Consider the following 19,766-nt stretch of genomic DNA (forward strand, 5'->3'; position numbering starts at 1 on the left):
GGGACTAGAGTAAAAAACCTTTGAAGTCTACCTGGCATTCTATTGCATTAAAATTGAGCTGGGGGGACTCGGGGGAAAGTGTGGGAGGGGAGTAAGGGATAAAAGACTACACATTGGGTACGGTGTACACCGCTTGGGTGATGGGCACCAAAATCTCAGAAATCACCACTGAAGAACTTATCCGTGTAACCAAACACCACCTGTTCCCCAAAAACCTATTGAAATAATAAGAATAATAAATAATAATAAAATGAATAAACAAAAACACTGAGCTGGCACTCAAACCACAAAACACAGTCTTTCCCACTCTTTCCTCCCCTGTCCAAAGGCAGAGGAGCCTCACTCCACAGCCCACAAGAAGTACTGCTGGATTATCACAGGTATTCATTTAAGGCAGAAAGGCTATTAAGTCAGCTTGTGGTGACTGCTGCCTGGCCTGGGACTCACTCTTTGGGGCAATGGGCTTCCCTGTGGCCCAGGAAAGGTCTAGAAATGCTGTTGAAGAGTCAACTCTTGGAATCAAGGGCCCCCAAGAGCTTGCTTGGTGCTTTACCTCCCTGTGGCTGAGCCAGTACCTGAAACCAGCTAGTCTCAGAGGCTCACCCAAGGCCCTTGATGTAGTATCTGGGTATCACTGCTGGTTATTCAGAGCCAAAGGGCTTTTCAGCTAGCAGGTGATGAATGCTGCCATGACTGGGTCTTTCCCTTCAAAGCAGTGGGTTCCCTTCTGGCCCAGGGTGTTTCTAGGAATGTCACCTGGAAGCTAGGGCCTGGAACAGGGACCTCATTATTCTGACTGGTGCCATATCTGTTGTGGCTGAGCTGGTATCCAAGATGCAAGGCAGAGTCCTCCTCAACTCTTTCCTCTCCTCTTCTCAAGCAGCAGGAAGGGGTCTCTTTTAGAGTTGTGAGTTGTGCAGCCTGGGATTGGGGAGGGGTGATGCCAGCACTCCCTTGGCTGCCCCAGCTGGTGTCTCAGTATATTTTGCACCCCTCAGTCCACTGTCTCTGGCCCTAGTTCAGTACTAGGACTTGTCTAAGAATTGCAGTTCTTTTGGCCTAAACTGCCTTTCAGGTTTAGTCAGAGATCCAGAGCACTTCAGCCCTCAGTGGTGAGGTTTGTGGGAACTGAAATTCTGACTGCTGGAATTAGTGATTCCCCTTTGGCTGGGAATGGTTTGAATGCTCCCTTTATGTGTGGGCATCAGCTGAACTTTGGCTTTCCTTTTTGCTGTAACAGGACAACGCTGAGTTTAATGCCTCACAATTGATGTGTTCTCCCTCACCCAGTGCACGAAAATGCTCTTTGCACCACACCACAGCTGCCAGGGTGTGATGGAGAGGTGGCTTCAGTGGTTCAAGACTCCTTCTGCAATCTTTTCAGTGCCTTTTTCAGCAACACAAAGTTAAAAGCAGGTACTGCAAGTGCTCACCTGAGTTTTGGTTCTTGTGAAGGAGCTTTGCTTGCATAGATAGTTGTTAAATTGGTGTCCTTGTTGGGGGAACAATCAGTGGAGCCTTCTATTCCACCATCTTGCTCCACCTCCCATAGTACTATACATCTCTTCTTTTGGCTAGTTCTGTTTGGATATTTTTGCTATAATAAAAGTGTAGTTGTAAGTATAGTGCTTTCCAGAGTTCTTTAATTTTTTTTTAGTGAATTATCAAGCTTGAAGGGTTAGTGGGGATTCCTAAATATGGTAGCCAGCTGTTTAGAAGTATAGGTAGCTTACGTAACCTTGAACTTGCAGCCGATGTCTGAAGTAAGGACAGTGTTATGGAGGACCATGTCCTTAACTTTTGAAGTTTGGCTCAACTCTAGTAGTTGTTGTCAAAAGTTGATGTAACATGCCTAGTAATTTTAGGAATGCTGGATATTGTGAAGGCTATATTCTTACTTGTCTGGATTTAATTGACTTCCTTTAAACAGTGTTGGACTGTGTTAGGTTACTTGTGAGTCATCTTGATCCTTTGGGGGATTGATTTTATGTTTTGTTAAGAAGACAGCTTTTATTCTACCTAATTCTAATACTCTGTAGATCATTTCTACTACTAAACCATGGCCTTCTGGGATCTCCCAGCTAGCTGTTTCCTGGAGATTATAAATGACTCTAACACATCTTTCTTATGCAAACCAACTAATTCAGGGCTCATACGTTCCCCAACCACTTCCTTTATCAGGACTCTACACCCTGGGCCACTATTCTCCTGCCCTAATCAGCCAGGTCCAGGTAACAGAAAAGTAAAGACAGCCGCTCTACCCCAGAGCCTGCTAAAAGTATTCAAACGAGCTAATCCTAAGCCTGATTACCTTGTCATGCCCACTCTTTCCTGCAGAAACTACAGTAAAGGCTCTTGCCCACCTTGACCCCTCACTCCGGCTGCCTCCTAACACTGGTGCTTCTCCATGTGGTCTTGAGTGGTGTGCTGTGTCTTCTGTTTATAGGGATCTGTCGATATAAACCTTTTCCTTCACGATAGTCATTTCTGTGTCTGCATATGTTACCACATTGATTAAAAAGAGTAAGTACTGTATGATTCCACTTACCTGAAATTCAAAAGCAGAAAAAATTAACTTATGGTGTTAGAAGTCAGGGTAGTGGTGTTTTTTTTTTTTTGCTTTTTTTTTCCTGGAAGGAGGATGTAAGGAGGCAGGAGCACAGATCCTGATAGGCTGATAATCTGTATCTTGACCTAGGTGCAGCTTGCAAGAGGGTGTTCAGTTTGTGCAAATCAACCAAGCTGTATATTTATAATTTGGGCACTTTCTTCTTGCATGTAATACAGACCAGTTGCATTATTGGTTCCAATTTTCTACCTCCCCCTATATCCCTGCCCTTTACCACGTAACTTTACAAATAGTCTCTCACTTTGGCTCTAGAATCCACCATATGACTTGATTTGGCCAATACAATAAATAGGAAGTAAGGGTGTGCTTGTTCTTGGCCTGAGCCTCAAGAGGCCTTGTGTGTTTCTTCTACTCTTGTGCTTTTGTTATTAACATTATATAGACATGGTGGAGCTAGGTCACTCATCCCAGGATGAGAGCCTCTGCTAAGTTTCTCCATCCAAACACAGCCTGGAGCTGGGCTCTAACTTGTTACACAGATGAATGAGTGAATAGTGTTAAGATAAGTCAAGCCCAGCCCAGATTTCTGACCTGCAGCCAACCCACAGATGCATAAGCTGAAGATGACTGGTTTTATCAAGCTAATTGTTATAATAGTGGAGAAAAGATCATGAGGACAAAAAGTGGGCAGAGTCGGAAGAAAAGAGAGGAAGAAATTGAGACAGAAGACATTTCATTTAAAAAAATTATTCCATTGAGCTGGGTTTGAAATAGTGCACTGCCTGTTCTCCTAATGCTGTATGGTATCATGAAATCTATTGTTTACTGAGTCTATGAGCCAGCTTCCTAGGGAGGCTATGGCAATTGAGGACAGGGAAGAGGTAACACTCAGGAACATAGAAGGAGAATTTGGGTCCAAGTGGGTGGAGGGAAAAATAACTGGGTTTAGTTTTGGGTAGGGCTGATTTTGAGGTCTCTGAAGGACATGTAAGTGGAGTTTTCCAGCAGGGAGAAAACGCAGAGCTAAAGCTCATATCTTTGCTGGCAATCCAGATTTGGGCATCTTCAACAAGCAGGTTGTAGCTGAGGAAGCTGGGACTGGACTTGTACTCTAAAGCCAGTGCAAAAAAAGCTTGAAACGGCTATGATGGCTAAGACCTGGTTTTTCCATGAAAAATGCTTCGGTCAGTGTGAGTGATTCCAAAGTGGTGATCAATTAAAAACTGAAGTATGATTAGCATTAATTATAACCCAATGGGAATATGATAAACGACTCTTGGTCAGCAAGCAGAGGGTGCCCTGTAGTGCTAATGCATCACCATATACCATGTGTGCCAAGAATCAGGAGACACCCCAAACGGGAGCAGATGAGGGATTGTGTCTGTCATTGGACCAGCTGGCCTGATCCAGCAGAAGTGGATGGAGATACACTGAATGGGGCTCCTGGGAGGCGTGAGTTGAAGGGGAAGGAAGAGAAGAGACCTCCAAAGTAAGGGAAGAGTGAAAAATGAGAAGGACTGGGGTGGAGCCCCAAGTAGGGACCAGAGGAGAAAACAGGGATAAAGTAATCAAGGGAGATGGGACAGGAAGATGAAAGAATGAGGTAAACAGCAGGTGGGAAGAGGAGGTCAACCTAAAGGAGAAAGCCGGGTCGAAGAAAGAAGGGAGAGAAGAAAAGAAGGGTTGGGAAACAGAGGAGGAGGCAGCCAAGAAAGCCTGGAAGCTGAATCATAGAACGGAAGAGGTAGAAGACGGAGGGGCTGGAGGATAACATAAAGGTGGGAAACGGAAGAGAGAAAGAACCGCGTCTGCGTGTATGACGGCTAGACAGGAGTTCAGAGAACAGCGGGGTCGCCAGGCCACCACCTGATGGGCCACGGCTCATTGGCTCTAGGAGCTGGGAAAGGGCATCCCAGGAAAGAAGCCCTAGACTTTAGCCTGAGTCTGGGCCACTCTAGGGGACCGGGAGTGGGGTGGCGGGAGAGGACGCGCAGAATCTCGACTTCTGGCCCCAATCTGTGCATTATCACCCGAGCTCAGCGGACGCTCCTCTCTGACCCAGGCAGGCGGCTCAGGGACGCGTGCGGGGATGCAGAGAGAAACCGCTGAGGAATTAGGGCCGGGAGAGACTGGTACCTGCCGGGGGCGTGTGGTGGGGCAGAGCTGGCACTGATGCTGAGAGTGGCTAAGGAGCGCGGCGCCCCAGAGCAGAAGGGCTGGCAGACGCTCAGAGAGCCAGGATGGTTCAGGGTCCAAGGAAGGTCCTATGTTGGGTGGGAGCTGTGAGGGAGTGAAAGTGCATAAAGAACCGGAGGAGATGGAAAGACCTTGGCTTGGATGTTCGAGGGTGGGACTGCGTGGTGACCGACGGCACAGAGGGTGTGTGTTGGGGCGGAAGAACCACCCCAGCTGAATCGTCCCCGTGGGGTTATCTTCCCGTGTCTTAGTTCCAGAAGTTGCCGCATCAGACGCTAATAGTTGAGGAACAAGTCATGGAAGGACAGCCTAAGGGGAGGTGAATGTAAAGCGGTGGAGAGGGCGGGCGAACTAAGAAGGCCTTCGTTCTCCTCCCGCCCCCGCGGCTGCATCCTTGAGAAAGGGGTATTGCTGCGAAGCCGCGCCAGGGCTGGACGCGGCGAGGTGGGAGGCAGCATGGAGGGGCGGGAGCCAAGGCCGAGGGGGCGGACATGGGTGGCGTCTGGCGCTCCATAAAGGGGTTGCCGGGGCCGCGCTCTCTTGTGGGAGGGCAGCGGCCACCGGCGAGGATCACGGCGCGATGCAGGTTCAGTGCCAGCAGAGCCCAGTGCTGGCAGGCAGCGCCACTTTGGTCGCCCTTGGGGCACTGGCCTTGTACGTCGCGAAGCCCTCCGGCTACGGGAAGCACACGGAGAGCCTGAAGCCGGCGGCTACCCGCCTGCCAGCCCGCGCCGCCTGGTTCCTGCAGGAGCTGCCTTCCTTCGCGGTGCCCGCGGGGATCCTCGCCCGGCAGCCCCTCTCCCTCTTCGGGCCACCTGGGACGGTACTTCTGGGCCTCTTCTGCGTACATTACTTCCACAGGTAGCGTTTTCCCCCTGCGGGTGCCCAGTGCAGCGCACTGCCCTGCTCCCGGCGTCCAGGAGCGCAGCGTGGAGCGCGCATCGAGGAACGCCAAGGAGGCAGCGTGGGGCGCTGTGAGGAACGCGGAGGCCAGCCTGCCTGGCTCACCTGGCGGGGGCCGGGGCCGGGGCTTGGACGCTAGAGAGTTGACAGGCGGCTGCGGGACAGACGCCGCCTTCACTCCCCCAGGACCTCATCCGCTCTCAGCAGCTCCAAATCCTCTGGCTGCTCGAGAGAAAGAGGTCCTGCGGGCGAGAGGCAACCTGGAAAGCTCAGGTTGGGGAGACCTATTGGACAGGACTGTTCCTTAACTGCGCGCAGGCGGCGGTTACCTGTGGCATATCGCGCCCCGCCCCGCTTCCCTTTCTTCCTTCACCTTTTCCTTGCAGGGTGGGGACAGATTAGTTCTGGGATCTTGGGAGAGTCTTACGCGTTTGGCATCTCCCGAGGGAAACTCAGCTCAGAGGTTCTCATTGATTTAGTCTTTGCAGGTCTAAGGAGGAAGGTGGGTAGAGCCCAAATCCAGACTTCACAGATGGGGAAGAGAATATAGTGAGATCCCACTGACTCAAGCGAGAGTCCCCGCGTCTTAGGCCCCTCCCAAAAGGGACCAAGCACACCACCAATTCATCTACCTTTCCAATTTCCCTGGGACTTGAAATGTGAGTGGGTATCTTACAGCTCAAATGTTCTTCTAGATTTAAAAAATCCGGGTTCAGGAGAACTTTGCTTTCTGCTCTGGGAAGGAAAGACAGGAAAGAGACCAAGGGATGTCAGGGTTCAGAGAAAGACTGTCCAGCCTCAGTAAAGTCTCACAGGGAAAGGGAAGAACGAACACATTGTTAAATTGCCTACCATGCCCAATCGTTTAGTATCTATGGTCTCACTTAACTCTGTTGTAACCTTTTGAGAGATATTTATTATGTCCACTTTACAAAGAAACTGAGGCTGAGTAAGGTTATGGGACTGAAAGAAGACAATACAGCTGGTGCCCGCTAAGATGCAAATCTGAGCTTGTGAATCTCTGAGGTTTAAGACCTTTTAGCCGTTTTAAGTAGGCAGATATTCTATGCAAGAAGAGAACAGAGCCCATAAACAGAGAAAAGTTATCAAACGAAATCAAAACCTTGAAGGTTTTGCCTTATTTTGAGTAGAAGATTCCTAGGGTCAAAAGATCAAGGAAGTTTGGATTAGAAATTAGGATAAAGAATGCCTCTGGCATAATCTGTCTCGTAAAGAGAAAGTGATGCCTCATTTCGAGAGAAGAAGGTGTCAGAGACAGATTTCAAACTGTCTTTCTTAATTTCCTCTTATCCTCTGAATCTTCTTTATTGGTCAAGATTCAATATTTATGCAATCTTAACTGAATTCTCACTCTTTTTAAAAGGCAAATGTTGTCAAGTAATAAGAACTAAACTGTATCCTTTCAACAAATATTTACTAAAAGCCTGCTGTGAACAAGATTCTTTATTTTACACAGATTTTATTTTACTCAGATTTAGATGATTTAATTTGCACAGAAAGAAGGATGTTGGATACAGGAGATAAGAGATTAGTTTTTTATTTCACTGATTTTTGAACAGACATTTGACAGAAATGTGATTTTTATCAACAATTATTTTTATCTTCAAATTAACTACTGTATGTTGGCAACATAAGCAATATTTTTATGAGGTCATTTCATCTTAATGATTAGTGTTTTGTGACAATCCTATTAATGTAATCTTTAGGCTTGTTTTTGAAATCAAAAGTCACTTTGCACAATAAATTATGACCGGTGCATTTAAAAAAAACCCCAAAGGAGTAATTATGCATAAAACAAATATCTACATATTGTCCTTCTTCAGAGGAAATTTTAAAATATTAGTAAAGGACTTGGAGATTCATTCTGCCTGAGGGAAAATTGCCCACTGGAAGTACAACTCTTGAGCTACTTGTTCCTGAGGCATCGGGATCTGATGTTTGTCTTTCCTCTTTTTTGAATTCTTTCTTTGAAGCCACTGGAGTGTGTGATCTGTTATTATTTGAGTGCTTACAGGGTGTTACACTCTGTGTGCCAAACACTCTGAGTGCCAAACACTCTGAGTAAATAATTTACTCATCCTCATACCAACACATTTAGGTAGGCACGCCCATTTTGCAGGTGGAAAACTGGAGCAAGAAAAGGTTAAATAACTTACTTGCCCAAGGTCACACAATAACGAGGAATCAGAGTTCAAACCCAGGCAGTATGAATCCAGATCTCAGGCTCTTCAGGTATGATAATAAACAGTTGTATACTTGTTGGATAAATGCGACCTCATTCTTGCTTTTTAAAAACTATATTTATTCTTAAAATTATTATGTAAAAATTTTTTAAATTATAAAAACATTTTTTCCTAATGAAAAATGGAAAAATCCCAAAAGTAGAAAATACTCATAATTACATCTAAGTATATTAAATATTAATGTTTTAGAGAATTTCTATCAAATCTTTTTCCTTAGTAGATTTTCACACATGCTTGTTATGTTGAATATATGGTTTTTTAGTTCTGTTTAATTACCTAACATTTTATAGTATTTTCCAACATTATCACAGATTTCTTAATATCTGCTTATTTCATCTACTGTAAAAATAATAATTTATCTATATATTCATTTATAGTTGGACATTTAATTTGTCTCGGGGTGAGGCTAGGTTCATTGAAGCTGTAATGTACATTTTTTTGCATCTAAATTCTTTTCAAAGGTTAGATCTATTTTCTTAGGATTTCCAGAAGTGGTTCAAAGGTTATGAACATTCTTTAGGGTCTTGATATAATCATACATATCTGTTTCGAGGCTTAAGGAGTCATTTGGCTTGATACTGAGGGTGCATTAAGGAACAAGCATCAGGCTGTCTTGGCTTTATCTCGTGCTGTGTGTTGCTAAGACAGAGAATAAGACGGAGAGACAGGGAGAAAGGATGGCTCAGGTTTGGCTCAGACTCTTTTGCAAAATGTCCATTGGGGACTGTTCAAAGCAGCAATATGTCCCATCAAATAGAAGTTAAAACTCATTGTACTTTTCTCAATACAAGGATGGCACACAAGAATGTAGATTCCACAGGGTCAAAGGTTTTTGTCTCACTTTTTTATGGCTGTATCCCCATTGTATACAAAGAGCTGGTACATAGTTGGTACTCACTAGAATTTGTTGAATGCATGAATGAACTCTACTTACAACAACCGTACAGACAGAATTGTAGGAGAGCTAGCAATTACTTGGGAATCATAATTGCTGAGATTGCATAGTTAGGTCAATTCAGATAACTTTCCTCTCTTCAGAATCTATTGTTGTGGCTGTTTGGATTCTTTAGCCACATGGAAATGACTGCTGCCTAAGCACATTGCCTAATCCCACTGCCAAAGTCATTTGAAGTCAAGAGTTATCTCACCTCTTGTTGACTGTGATTACAGCTGTGGAATGACCCCTTGTCTAAACTCTCTGATTGATCTTCACTTTCCCAAGAAGTCTTGGTGTTCCATATAGTGGTCAGTCACATCACTTATGCATGTGGTGGCTGATGTCTTTTTCAAGACTTTGATAGGACCTTGATAACTGAATGAACAAGACAAAGAAACATTTTTTTTTCCAGAGAAGAAGTGACTACATTGTGAAAAGGTTTTGGGCAATGTAATTTCCATGATATACATCTAGAAGCAGAGTATAATGCACACATTAGAGTCTGTTTGAATTCGGAGAGATATTCCTTGAGGTTTAGATGCTGAAACATTTTTTTGATTAGCCAAATAAAATGATGGCTTCAATAAGGTGCTTTTTGCTTTATTAGTCAGTTCATTCCCCAGCGGAATTTCTCCTCATCCTTCAAGATTCAGGTCAGGCATCCTTTCCTCCAAGAAGCCTTGTCTGAGTCTTTTCTTTTCTCTAAATCCAGTTGTGATGCTGTTCTTTGGGCTTTCATAATAGGCAGTGTGGCTTTCGATGAGGCATTTCACACACTGGATCATAATTATCTGTTCTAAGGAAACGTAGTTCTCATCTGCCCAGCCTCTTCATTTTACAGAAGCAAAGCACAAAAGGTTGGGTCAGTTAGAGGGAAATCAAAGAGTTGGAACTTGAGTCTTCTCATGAGCCCCTGCCAATGCTTCTCTTATTTCACGAGAGGTGCAGATGTCTCAACTATTCAGAAGTAATCAGACCTTGCTAAGAAAACTACTCATCTGCTGAGAATCAGAATGAGAATTAATGGCTACTTTGGAAACAATAGACAAATCTCTCCTCTTACAGATTAAGTAAAAAAAAGCCCAAGCAAGATAAGCAACATTCCTGTGATCACTTAATCATGTGTTAAGGATGTTCCTGAGTCATAATTTAAATAAATTAAGATTAATTGAAGGATTTTTTTAGAATGAGAGTCAGCAAACTTTTTCTGTAAAAAGCCAGGTCATGATCTCTATTGCAGCAACTCACCCCTACTGTTATAGCGGGAAAGCAGCTACAGACATTATGTAAACAGATGAATGTGGTTGTATTCCAATAAAGCTTTATTTACAAAAACAAGCAGTGGGCCATATTTGGCCTATGGGCCATAGTTTACCAATCCCTTCTAAAGAAAACTGTGAATGGCGTGGCTTTACATTCAGTGCCCTGATAATTCTATAATAAAATTTGGTTAAATTCTATAGCAAAGCAGTGGGCATATCTTAGAAAATTTCTGCTACATGTAAGTGGGGACTTGGCAGTAAATATTGTTTTCTGAGAATTCTTGGGTTCTAAGTTTTTATTTGAACTTTTATGGGAAAATAGTAGGAGTCTTGGAGTTTTCATTCTAAATGGAATGACATCATAAGCACATCTGAAAAATATATAGCTATGTTTGCCAAAAATATAAACCAGCTTTGGAGATCGTGACCACTTCACTTTTACCACACTGAAGAAAGGACCAACTTTTTGTCCATTTAAAATCTAATTTAATGTCACTTAAAAAGAACAAACAAAATAAAGAATTACGATGGGAATTCAAGGATTCAGACTGGCCAAGTGACATGTACCAAGTTACATGGCAAGAAAGGGCAGAGTGGAGCTTGAAGCCTGGTCTCCTGATCTTTATCAGAGTTCTATAGGCTCAGAACTATGCTAGGTCTCATGGGAGTCATAGGAGTACAATACCTAGTGCTTGCCCTCTAGGAAGAAGGCAGGAAAGAACCTTCATTGTGTGCTTCTCACTCTTTCTGGTGTGAAACTTGGGTGGCAGCAACGTCAGTCTGACAATATCAGGCAGGTGGGAAAATGTAAACTGAGGGGGAAAGAAGCCTGGTTAGCACGGGCCCCAGCAAGGCCACTGAACATTCATCTGAGAGGGCCCTAGTGCCTGTCTATGTTTGATTGTGCATGGGACAGGGGGCAGATAGATAGGTGGATAGGTGTTGAGGGGGCCTCAAAATGGCACCCTTCTTCTCCATTCAAGTTCAGAACTAACTGAGAGATCCAGGAATTAGGTAACTAGAGACATATTACCACCTTTTATTACTGGTAAAGCTGGTTTGGGGGAATGTGGCTTAGATTTTTGGATTATATGGGCCTTATAACACAGTACCTCAGAAATAACTAGCTATGATCATGGCTGGGCAACCACAGGCCTCTCACAGTGGTACCTGTTCTGAAAAGACAGCAGAAGGGCTGAGCTGTACGCATCCTTTGGCAGGTCCTGCTCCCAGATTGACCCATCAGGTAATTCACATTTCCTTGCCTGAGGAGGAATGGGTGAGGGACAGTGGAAGGGCTTGCAGTGATGCTCTAATGAAGGGCCCTCAGCCAGCTGTAGGGGGAGCATAAATATTTTTTGTTACTAGATGGAATACAAACGTTGTCTACTTATTGAATTTTGCCACAGCCTGGCAACTTGTTTCGCAACTTGGGGTACTTCCCGTTCTGCTGTTGACTCCCTGCCAGGTATGGCAATGGGGACATCAAAGTCTGGACTCAAGTTGTTTAAAAAGTTTCTGTGCTCAACCCAGGAGCCTTTAACGAGACTCAGCTCAACATAGGAGCTCTAAATTTTAAAAACCCCTGAACTAGGGCCAACAGTGCAATTTGTCTTCCATTAGGTTATAGAAGGGAGAGAAGGGAAACCAATATTTATTGAGCTCTGGGTGTTCCAGGCATTATATTATGTTCTTTGCATTGGCTATCTCATTTTGTCCTTGAGGCAATCCGTGTTATTAGTGCTATTTTACAAGTGATTGCAGTGCAGAGCATTGATGGAGTGAGTGGGAGTGAAGATGGGAGACTTGACCTGGTCCTTGAAGAATGGCCTGTTCCCAGATTTCTGGGTGGGGACATGATGTCTGTTGGGAAAAGGGGCCCATGTGGTGATCTGTGACTTAAATTTGCCTTATACTTTGTATACTCAGTCTTGGAGTATCTCTCTACTTTTAGATTCCAAACATCTTCTGTAACTATGCCATATTATCCAGTCCTACTACCCAAGTCTTAAATTAGGCTCTGGGCCTCTTTCAATTTCTTTTTTTTTATATTTGCTCCATATTGTTAAGGCTGATCCTAGAAGTTACTGTGAAGAAAACAGGGTAATTTGGTTTTGATATTTTTTCTTTCTAACCACGAAACATCCCAAGATCTTTTTTCATGTATAGACTCTGGTTCTCTCTTGCCTCTCTGCCTGCCCTCTTGTATCAGCAGTACATGATCTTACTTCTATCTTTTAAAACTTAACTCTGTGTCTCATGCTCTCAGTCAATGCCCTTTACTTGCCAAAAGTTACTCATGTGATAAACAAATCTAAGTTCTAGTGTATTGGGTTGTTTGTTTTCTTATTATTGAGTTTTAAAAGTTGTTTATGTATTCTGGATAGAAGTATTTTGCCAGGTATAAAGTTAGCAAATATTTTCTCTCAGTTTGTGACTTGTCTCTTTTATTCTCTTAACTGTCTTTTGTTTTAAAAGAATTATTTTTAGGTTCAAGTTTACATATGCCGTTCTGTTATACAGGTAAACTACATGTCTCAGGGGTTTGGTGTACAGATTATTTCATCACCCCAGTAATAAGCATACTACCCGATAGGTATTTTTTCAATCATCACCCTCCTTCCATCCTCCACCCTCAAGTAGACCCCAGTTCTGTTGTTCTCTTAGTATCCATATGTACTTGGTGTTTAGCTCCCATTTATAAGTGAGGATATGCAGTTGGTTTTCAGTTTCTATGTTAGTTAGCTGAGGATAATGGCCTGCAAAGGACATGATCTCATTATTTTTCATGGCTGCATAATATTCCATGGTGTATATATGCCACATTTTCTTTATCCAGTCCACCATTGATGGATATTTAGGTTGATTTCATGTCTTTGCTATTGTGAATACTGCTGCAATGAGCATGCACATGCATGTGTCTTTATGGTAGAACAATATATATTCCTTTGGGGATATACCCAATAATGGGATTGCTGAGTTCAATGGTGATTCTGTTTTAAATTATTTGAGAAATTCCTCCTAGCAGTGTATAGGCATTCCCTTTTCTCCATAACCTTGCCAGCATTTATTATTTTTGACTTTTTAATAGTAGCTATTCTGATTGATGTGAGATGATATTTTATGGTGGTTTTGATTTGCATTTCTCTAATGATTAGTGATGCCGAGCATTTTTTCATATCCTTGTTGGCCACATATATCTTGTTTTGAAAAGTATCTGTTGATGTCCTTTGCCCACTTTTAATTGGATTGTTTGATTTTTGCTTGTAAATTAGTTTAAATTCCTTATAGATGCTGGATATTAGACCTTTGTCAGATGCACAGTTTGCAGATATTTTTTCCCATTCTGTAAGTTGCATGTTTACTCTCTTGATAGTTTTTTTTTCCTGTGCAGAAGCTCTTTAGTTTAATTAGGTCCTATTTGTCAATTTTTGGTTATGTTGCAATTGCTTTTGGAGTCTTTGTCATGAAGTCTTTGCCAGATCCTATGTCCAGAATGGCATTTTCTAGGTTTTCTTCTAGGGTGTTTATGGTTTTAGGTTTTACATTTAAGTCTTTAATTCATCTTGAGTTGATTTTTGTATGCGGTGTAAGGTAGAGGTCCAGTTCCAATTTTCTGCATATGGCTAGTCAGTTATCCCAGCACCATTTTGAATAGGGAGTCCTTTCCCTGTTACTTGCTTTTGTCAACTTTATTAAATATCAGATGGTTGTAGGTATGCAGCATTGTTTCTGGGCACTCTATCCTGTTCCATTGGTCTATATGTCTGTTTTTGTACCAGTGCCATACTGTTTTGGTTACTGTAGCCTTGTAGTGTAGTTTGAAGTCAGGTAATGTGGTGCCTCCAGCTTTGTTCTTTTTTCTTAGGATTGCCTGGTTATCCCAGCTCTTTTTTGATTCCATATGAATTTTAAAATAGTTTTTTTTCTAATTCTGTGAAGAATGTCATCAGTAGTTTGATAGGAATAGCATTTAATCTGTAAATCGCTTTGGCAGTATGACCATTTTAACAATATTGATTCTTTCTATCCATGAGCATGGAATGTTTTTCTGTTTGTGTCATCTCTGATTTCTTTCAGCAGTGTTTTGTCATTCTCATTGTAGAGATCTTTTACCTCTCTGGTTAGTTGTATTTCTAGGTATTTTATTCTCTTTGCTGCAATCATGAATGGGATTGCATTCTTGATTTGGCTGTCAGTTTGGATGTTGTTGGTGTATAGGAATGCTAGTAATTTTTGTACATTGATTTTGTATCCTGAAACTTTACTGAAGTTGTTTATCAGACCAAGAAGCTTTTGGGAAGAGACTATGGGGTGTTCCAGGTATAGAATCACATCATCTGCAAACAGGAATAGTTTAACCTCTTCTCTTCCTATTTGTATGCCTTTTATTTCTTTCTCTTACCTGATTTCTCTGGCCAGGATTTCCAGTACTATGTTGAAAAGGAGTGGTGAGAGAGGGTATCCTTATCTTGTTCTAGTTTTCAAGGGGAATGCTTCCAGCTTTTGCCTATTCAGTATGATGTTAGCTGTGGGTTTGTCATTGATGGCTCTTGTTATTTTGAATTATGTTTCTTTAATGCCTCATTTGTTGAGGGTTTTTAACATGATGAGGTGTTTAGTTGTATTGAAAGCCTTTTCTGAATCTATTAAGATAATCATGTAGTTTTTGTTTTTAGTTCTGCTTATGTAAATCACATTTACTGATTTGCATATGTTGACACAACCTTGTATCCCAGGGATAAAGCCTGCTTGATCCTGGTGGATTAGCTTTTTGATGTCCTACCAGATTCAGTTTGCCAGTGTTTTGTTAGGGATTTTTGCCTTGATGTTCATCAGGGATATCGGCCTGAAGTTTTCTTTTTCTGTTGTGTCTCTGTGAGGTTTTGGTATGAGGATGATTCTGGCCTCATAGAATGAGTTGGGGAGGAGTCCCTCTTCCTCAATTTTTTGGAGTAGTTTAAGTAGGAGTGGTACCAGCTCTTCTTTACGCATCTGGTGTAATTTGTCTTAACTGTCTTTTGAAAAACAGAAATGTTTAATTTTGATGAAGTCTAATTTTTCCATTTTTCTTTGGCTTTTGATGTGATATCTAAAAAATTTTTGCCTAATCTAAGGTCACAGTGATTTTCTCTTATATTTCCTTCTACAAGATTTGTAGTTTTAGGTTTTAATTTCAGGTCTATGACACATTTTGAATTAATTTTTAAAGTAGGTTTCCAAGTTTGAATCAAAGTTTTTTTGTTGTGTTTTTTTTTTGTTTTTTGTTTTTTGCATGTGGACAGTCAATTGTTTTAGTACCATTTGTTGAAAATACTACTTTTTGTCCAATGAACTGCCTTTGCACCTTAACTTTAAAAATAGGAGAATTATATGAACAGATACTTTGCCAAAGAAAACGTATGATTGGCAAACAAGAACATGAAAGGATGCTCATTATTAGTGATTAGGGAAATGCAAATTAAACCACAATGGGGTATCACTATGTGTCTGATAGAATGGCTCAAATAAAAAATACTGACCATACCAAGTGTTTGTGAGGATGTGGAAGAGCTGGAACTCTCATACCTTTGATGGGAATTTAAATGACAACCACTTTGGAAAATGGTTTGATTGTTTCTTAAAAAGTGAAACATATACCTATCATATAATGTAGCCATTGCATTTCGGGTTATTTTTCTAAGAAAAATAAAAGCATGTGTTCATACAAATGGTGGTAGCAGCAGCCTGACTGGAGTGGCTGCAGTGTTAGAGGCGTGGCTGGGGCTGTGCACTCCACAGAGCTGGCACGGCCAGGAACAGGCATGAGCCCCATCCCCTACCAAGTTGGTGGGGCAGAAGGCCAGTGCTCCTTGGCGCAGCTGCAGCCACCCAGCCATGGCTCTGGACCCGGGCTTCCCCGTGCTCTCAGGGGCCTGGGAAGCGCCCCTGCCCCTGAAGGCTTGGAAGTACCTGCTCCCGCTCCTTGGCCTCTTCCCACTCTAGGCGCCTGCTCTGGGGTGGAACAAAGTTGTGGCTGAGCCAAGGTGCTGTTGCTCGGCCTGGCATGTGCAAGCTCAGGGCGGCATTGACACACCAGCCCCCTGCTGCCTTGGCCTCCTCCAGACTTTGGGTGCTGATGAGCATGGGAGGAGGGGCAAGTGGGGGCTGAGGGTGGCTTAGTGCAGGCTTGCAAGCACCCCTTGGCACTAACAGCCTGGGCACCATGGATGGCATGTGGATGGTGGCAGGAGGCAGACAGGCTCCTGGGTGGAAAGGGGCAGGTCTCGGGTGAAACCCCACCTTCAAGCCAGGGATGGCCTGAAGCCTGGGTGCTGGGCTGTCAATTCTGGATGGAGTCAGTGGCCCAGAGTGACAATTTATGGTGCTTTTTCTGAACCTGCTCATGGTGGCCCATGGACCAATCAGCACGCCCTTCCTTCTGAGGCTATAAAAACTCTGGACTCATCCAGACTTGGACAGACATCAGGACTACCAGCTGTGGGAAGGAACTGCCCACTTTGGGTCTCCCAAGAGCCTCTCTGTCACTCACTGAAGCTCCTCTCTGCCTTGCTCATCCCCCAGTTGTTTGCGTACCTCATTGTTCCTGGACACGGGACAAGAAATCAGGACCTGCTGAATGCGGGGACTGAAAGAGCTGTAACACAAACAGGTCTGAAACACGCCCCCCTGCTTGTCACATTGCAGGCAACAAGAAGGAGAGAAGAGCTGGGACCCTTTGGGGAGCCCAGAACTAGGGGAGCCCTGAGCCAGGGCTATGACACCCTCTTTGGGGCTTTGTGGTTCCTGGCATCTCCAAGCTTCCAGGCACCACCATGTTCCCTTCATCCAGATGTGGGTGCCCACAGTGGAAGCCACTTGGGGTACATCTGGTCCAACCATAGCCTCACATGGAGCCGGCACTTATGCTGTCATCTGGAGCTGCTTGCCTTGCCCAGCAATCAGTGTGCCTGGCTGTGCACAGTGGCTGGACCCTGTGCTCACTCACACACACACCCCTCATCATTCTGTGCCTGGCTCACCCTTGGCAGGTGTGGGATCCAGGCCTGTAGCATGAGCCAAGTGCAGCCTGCCAGGCTGAGTGGACAGATTGAGCTCAGTGGGCATGAGCAATACTCAGGCAGAAGGCACTGCTGGCCACAGAGGTTTCCAGCTGGTGAAGTGACACCCCAAGGATCTCGTGACACAAAGACTTGTATACAAATGTTTGTAGTAGCTTTATTTGTACAAGCCAAAAACTAGAAGGAGTACATGCTTTATGATTATGTTTATATAAAATTCTATGAAATTTAAACTAATCTATGGTGACACAAAGTACATCAGTGGTTTCCTGAGGACACAAGAGGGACAAGAAGGTAGAACTACAAAGGGTATGAAGAACCTTTTGTTGTGATGGATGTGTTCATTATTTTTATGTCACATGGCTTCATGTGACATGAAATATATCTACCAAACTGCACTGGTAGATATATATATATATATATATATATATATATACACATATATATATATATATATATACACACACACACACCAAATTGCACCCTTTAAATATGTTCAGTTGACTGAATAGTAATTTACTTCAATAAAAATAAGAAAACTAGGTAGGCCTGTGAAAAAATTATATGTATATGTGGCCCTGTGTCACTGAGAATTGTTCAAAGTTTCTGTGAAGTTCATCTGGAAATGTTCAACAAGTGCTGATAAGCTGTTTCACTTTTTTGAGGTGTGAGTAGAGGAGGGCCAGGAATTCTACTCAAGGGAAATAATCCAAAAGGAAGAAATCAGTCTACACAAAGTTATAGTGTTATTATTCACAACTGTGAAACACTGGAAGTTACCTAAATGCTCTACAATTGGGGATTGATTGTAATCAATATGATTAAATTACCATATATACTTCAAAAATATTAGTTGCATGAACTATATCTGTGTATGGAAATAAATATGTGGAGCCATTTAGTTAAAAAGTAGCACATAAAGAGTACACTCTGATTTAATCCATGTTGACATGTACAAATGAAAATTGACCATGATTGGAATATAAAGTGATGTAAATAGCTGATAATTTAGGTTTGTATTTTTTCCTTTTAGTATTATTAAAGTATTTAATTATTTAACTCCTATTATACCTAATAGAAGAAATAATACTGTATTACAAAATTTTAAGATGTATTTTACAAACTGACCATGCAATTAAATCTCAGCAGAGATATGACACCCCATAAGTAGTTACTGTTCTGAGGGATTTTAAAAGTCACCCTTCGTGTGTGAGATCTCCCCCACTGAGCTGCTATGACACAACCCACTTATGAAATTGTCATCTTTCTATTTCTCCTTTGTATCAAGATGTTGATGATCCCTTAACATGCAATCATGTTACCTGGCAAAGTAGCACTTGGCAAAGTCCAAACTATTATCCTTTTAATATTTTGAATCTGAGAGGATCTCATCTCTTTCATCCTTAATCATGGTAATTTATATTTTCCACTTTTTTTCCAGATCTTTTTGACTAGAGCTTTAGAAATTGTATTGATCATCTCAGAACTAGATTTTTATTTCATTGAGTTTCACTATTGATTTTGTTTTACATTTAATTGTTTTCTGTTTTGATCTTTATTATGTTTTTTCTTATGCTTACTTTGAATTTTATTTGCTCTCCTTTTTCTATTTTTATTAAGGTGGAAGCCAAGTTTATAAATGGAGACTTTCTCTTTCTTCTAATATGAGCATTTATTGCTTTGAATTTCATCCTACATATTGTTTTGTGGCACCTCACAAATTCCGACATGTTGTTACCATTTTAATTGATTTCAAATATTTTAATTTCTCCTTTGATTTATTCTCATATCTATGGGTTATTTAGAAGGGTGTTATTTAGTTTCCAAATGTTTAGGAATTTTCCAGACATGTTCTGTATTCATTTCTAATTTAATTCCACTGTGGATAGAGAGCATACTTTGTATGACATACATCCTTTTAAACTTACTGAATTTAAAACTTGTTTTATGGCCCAGAATTGGGTCTATCAATCGTAATAACTGTTCTGTGTAAACATGAAAAGAATGTGTATACTGCCAAGAAGAGGAGTGTTCTAAAATTGTCCATAGGTTATTTTGATTGTTAGTGTGCTTCAAATTTCTATATCCTGATGATTTTCTCTCTACCTATTCTACCAATTATTGAGAGAAGAGTATTGAGATATCTGATCAAAATTGTAGACTTGCTTTTTTTTCTTACAGCTCTATCAGTTTTTGCTTCATGTATTTTGAAGGTCTATTATTACATGCATAGAGACAGAACTGGTATGTCCTCTTGATGTATTGATGCTTTTATCGTGATGAAACAATCTTCTTTATTCTTGGTAATATCTTGCTTTGAAATCTACTTTTGTCTTATATTAACTTAGCCACTACAGATTTCTTTTTACTAGGGTTAACATGGTATATGTATCTACGTTTATTCCAACATTTTACTTTTAATCTCTTTCTGTCTTTAGATTTAATGTGTGTCTCAAAGGTGGCATACTGTTCAATTTTTCTTTCCCCCTGCCCCTGCCATTCTGACAATCTCTGATTTTTAACTGGGATATTAGAATGTTTATATTTAATGAGATTATTTATACAGTTTGAATT

General features: G+C 42.0%; 1 protein-coding gene across 1 annotated transcript in view; it reads left to right on the forward strand.

The window, feature by feature from the left end:
* The first annotated feature begins 5,345 nt into the window (after window positions 1–5,345).
* The window catches only part of SRD5A2 (steroid 5 alpha-reductase 2), a 53,591-nt gene continuing 39,170 nt past the window's right edge, over window positions 5,346–19,766 (forward strand). The window contains exon 1 of the mRNA XM_003827163.5: window positions 5,346–5,626. Within this exon, the coding sequence (XP_003827211.1) occupies window positions 5,346–5,626 (281 nt within the window). The remainder of the gene's footprint in view (window positions 5,627–19,766) is intronic.

Source organism: Pan paniscus, chromosome 12 (assembly GCF_029289425.2).
Source record: "Pan paniscus chromosome 12, NHGRI_mPanPan1-v2.0_pri, whole genome shotgun sequence".
NCBI lineage: Eukaryota > Metazoa > Chordata > Mammalia > Primates > Hominidae > Pan > Pan paniscus.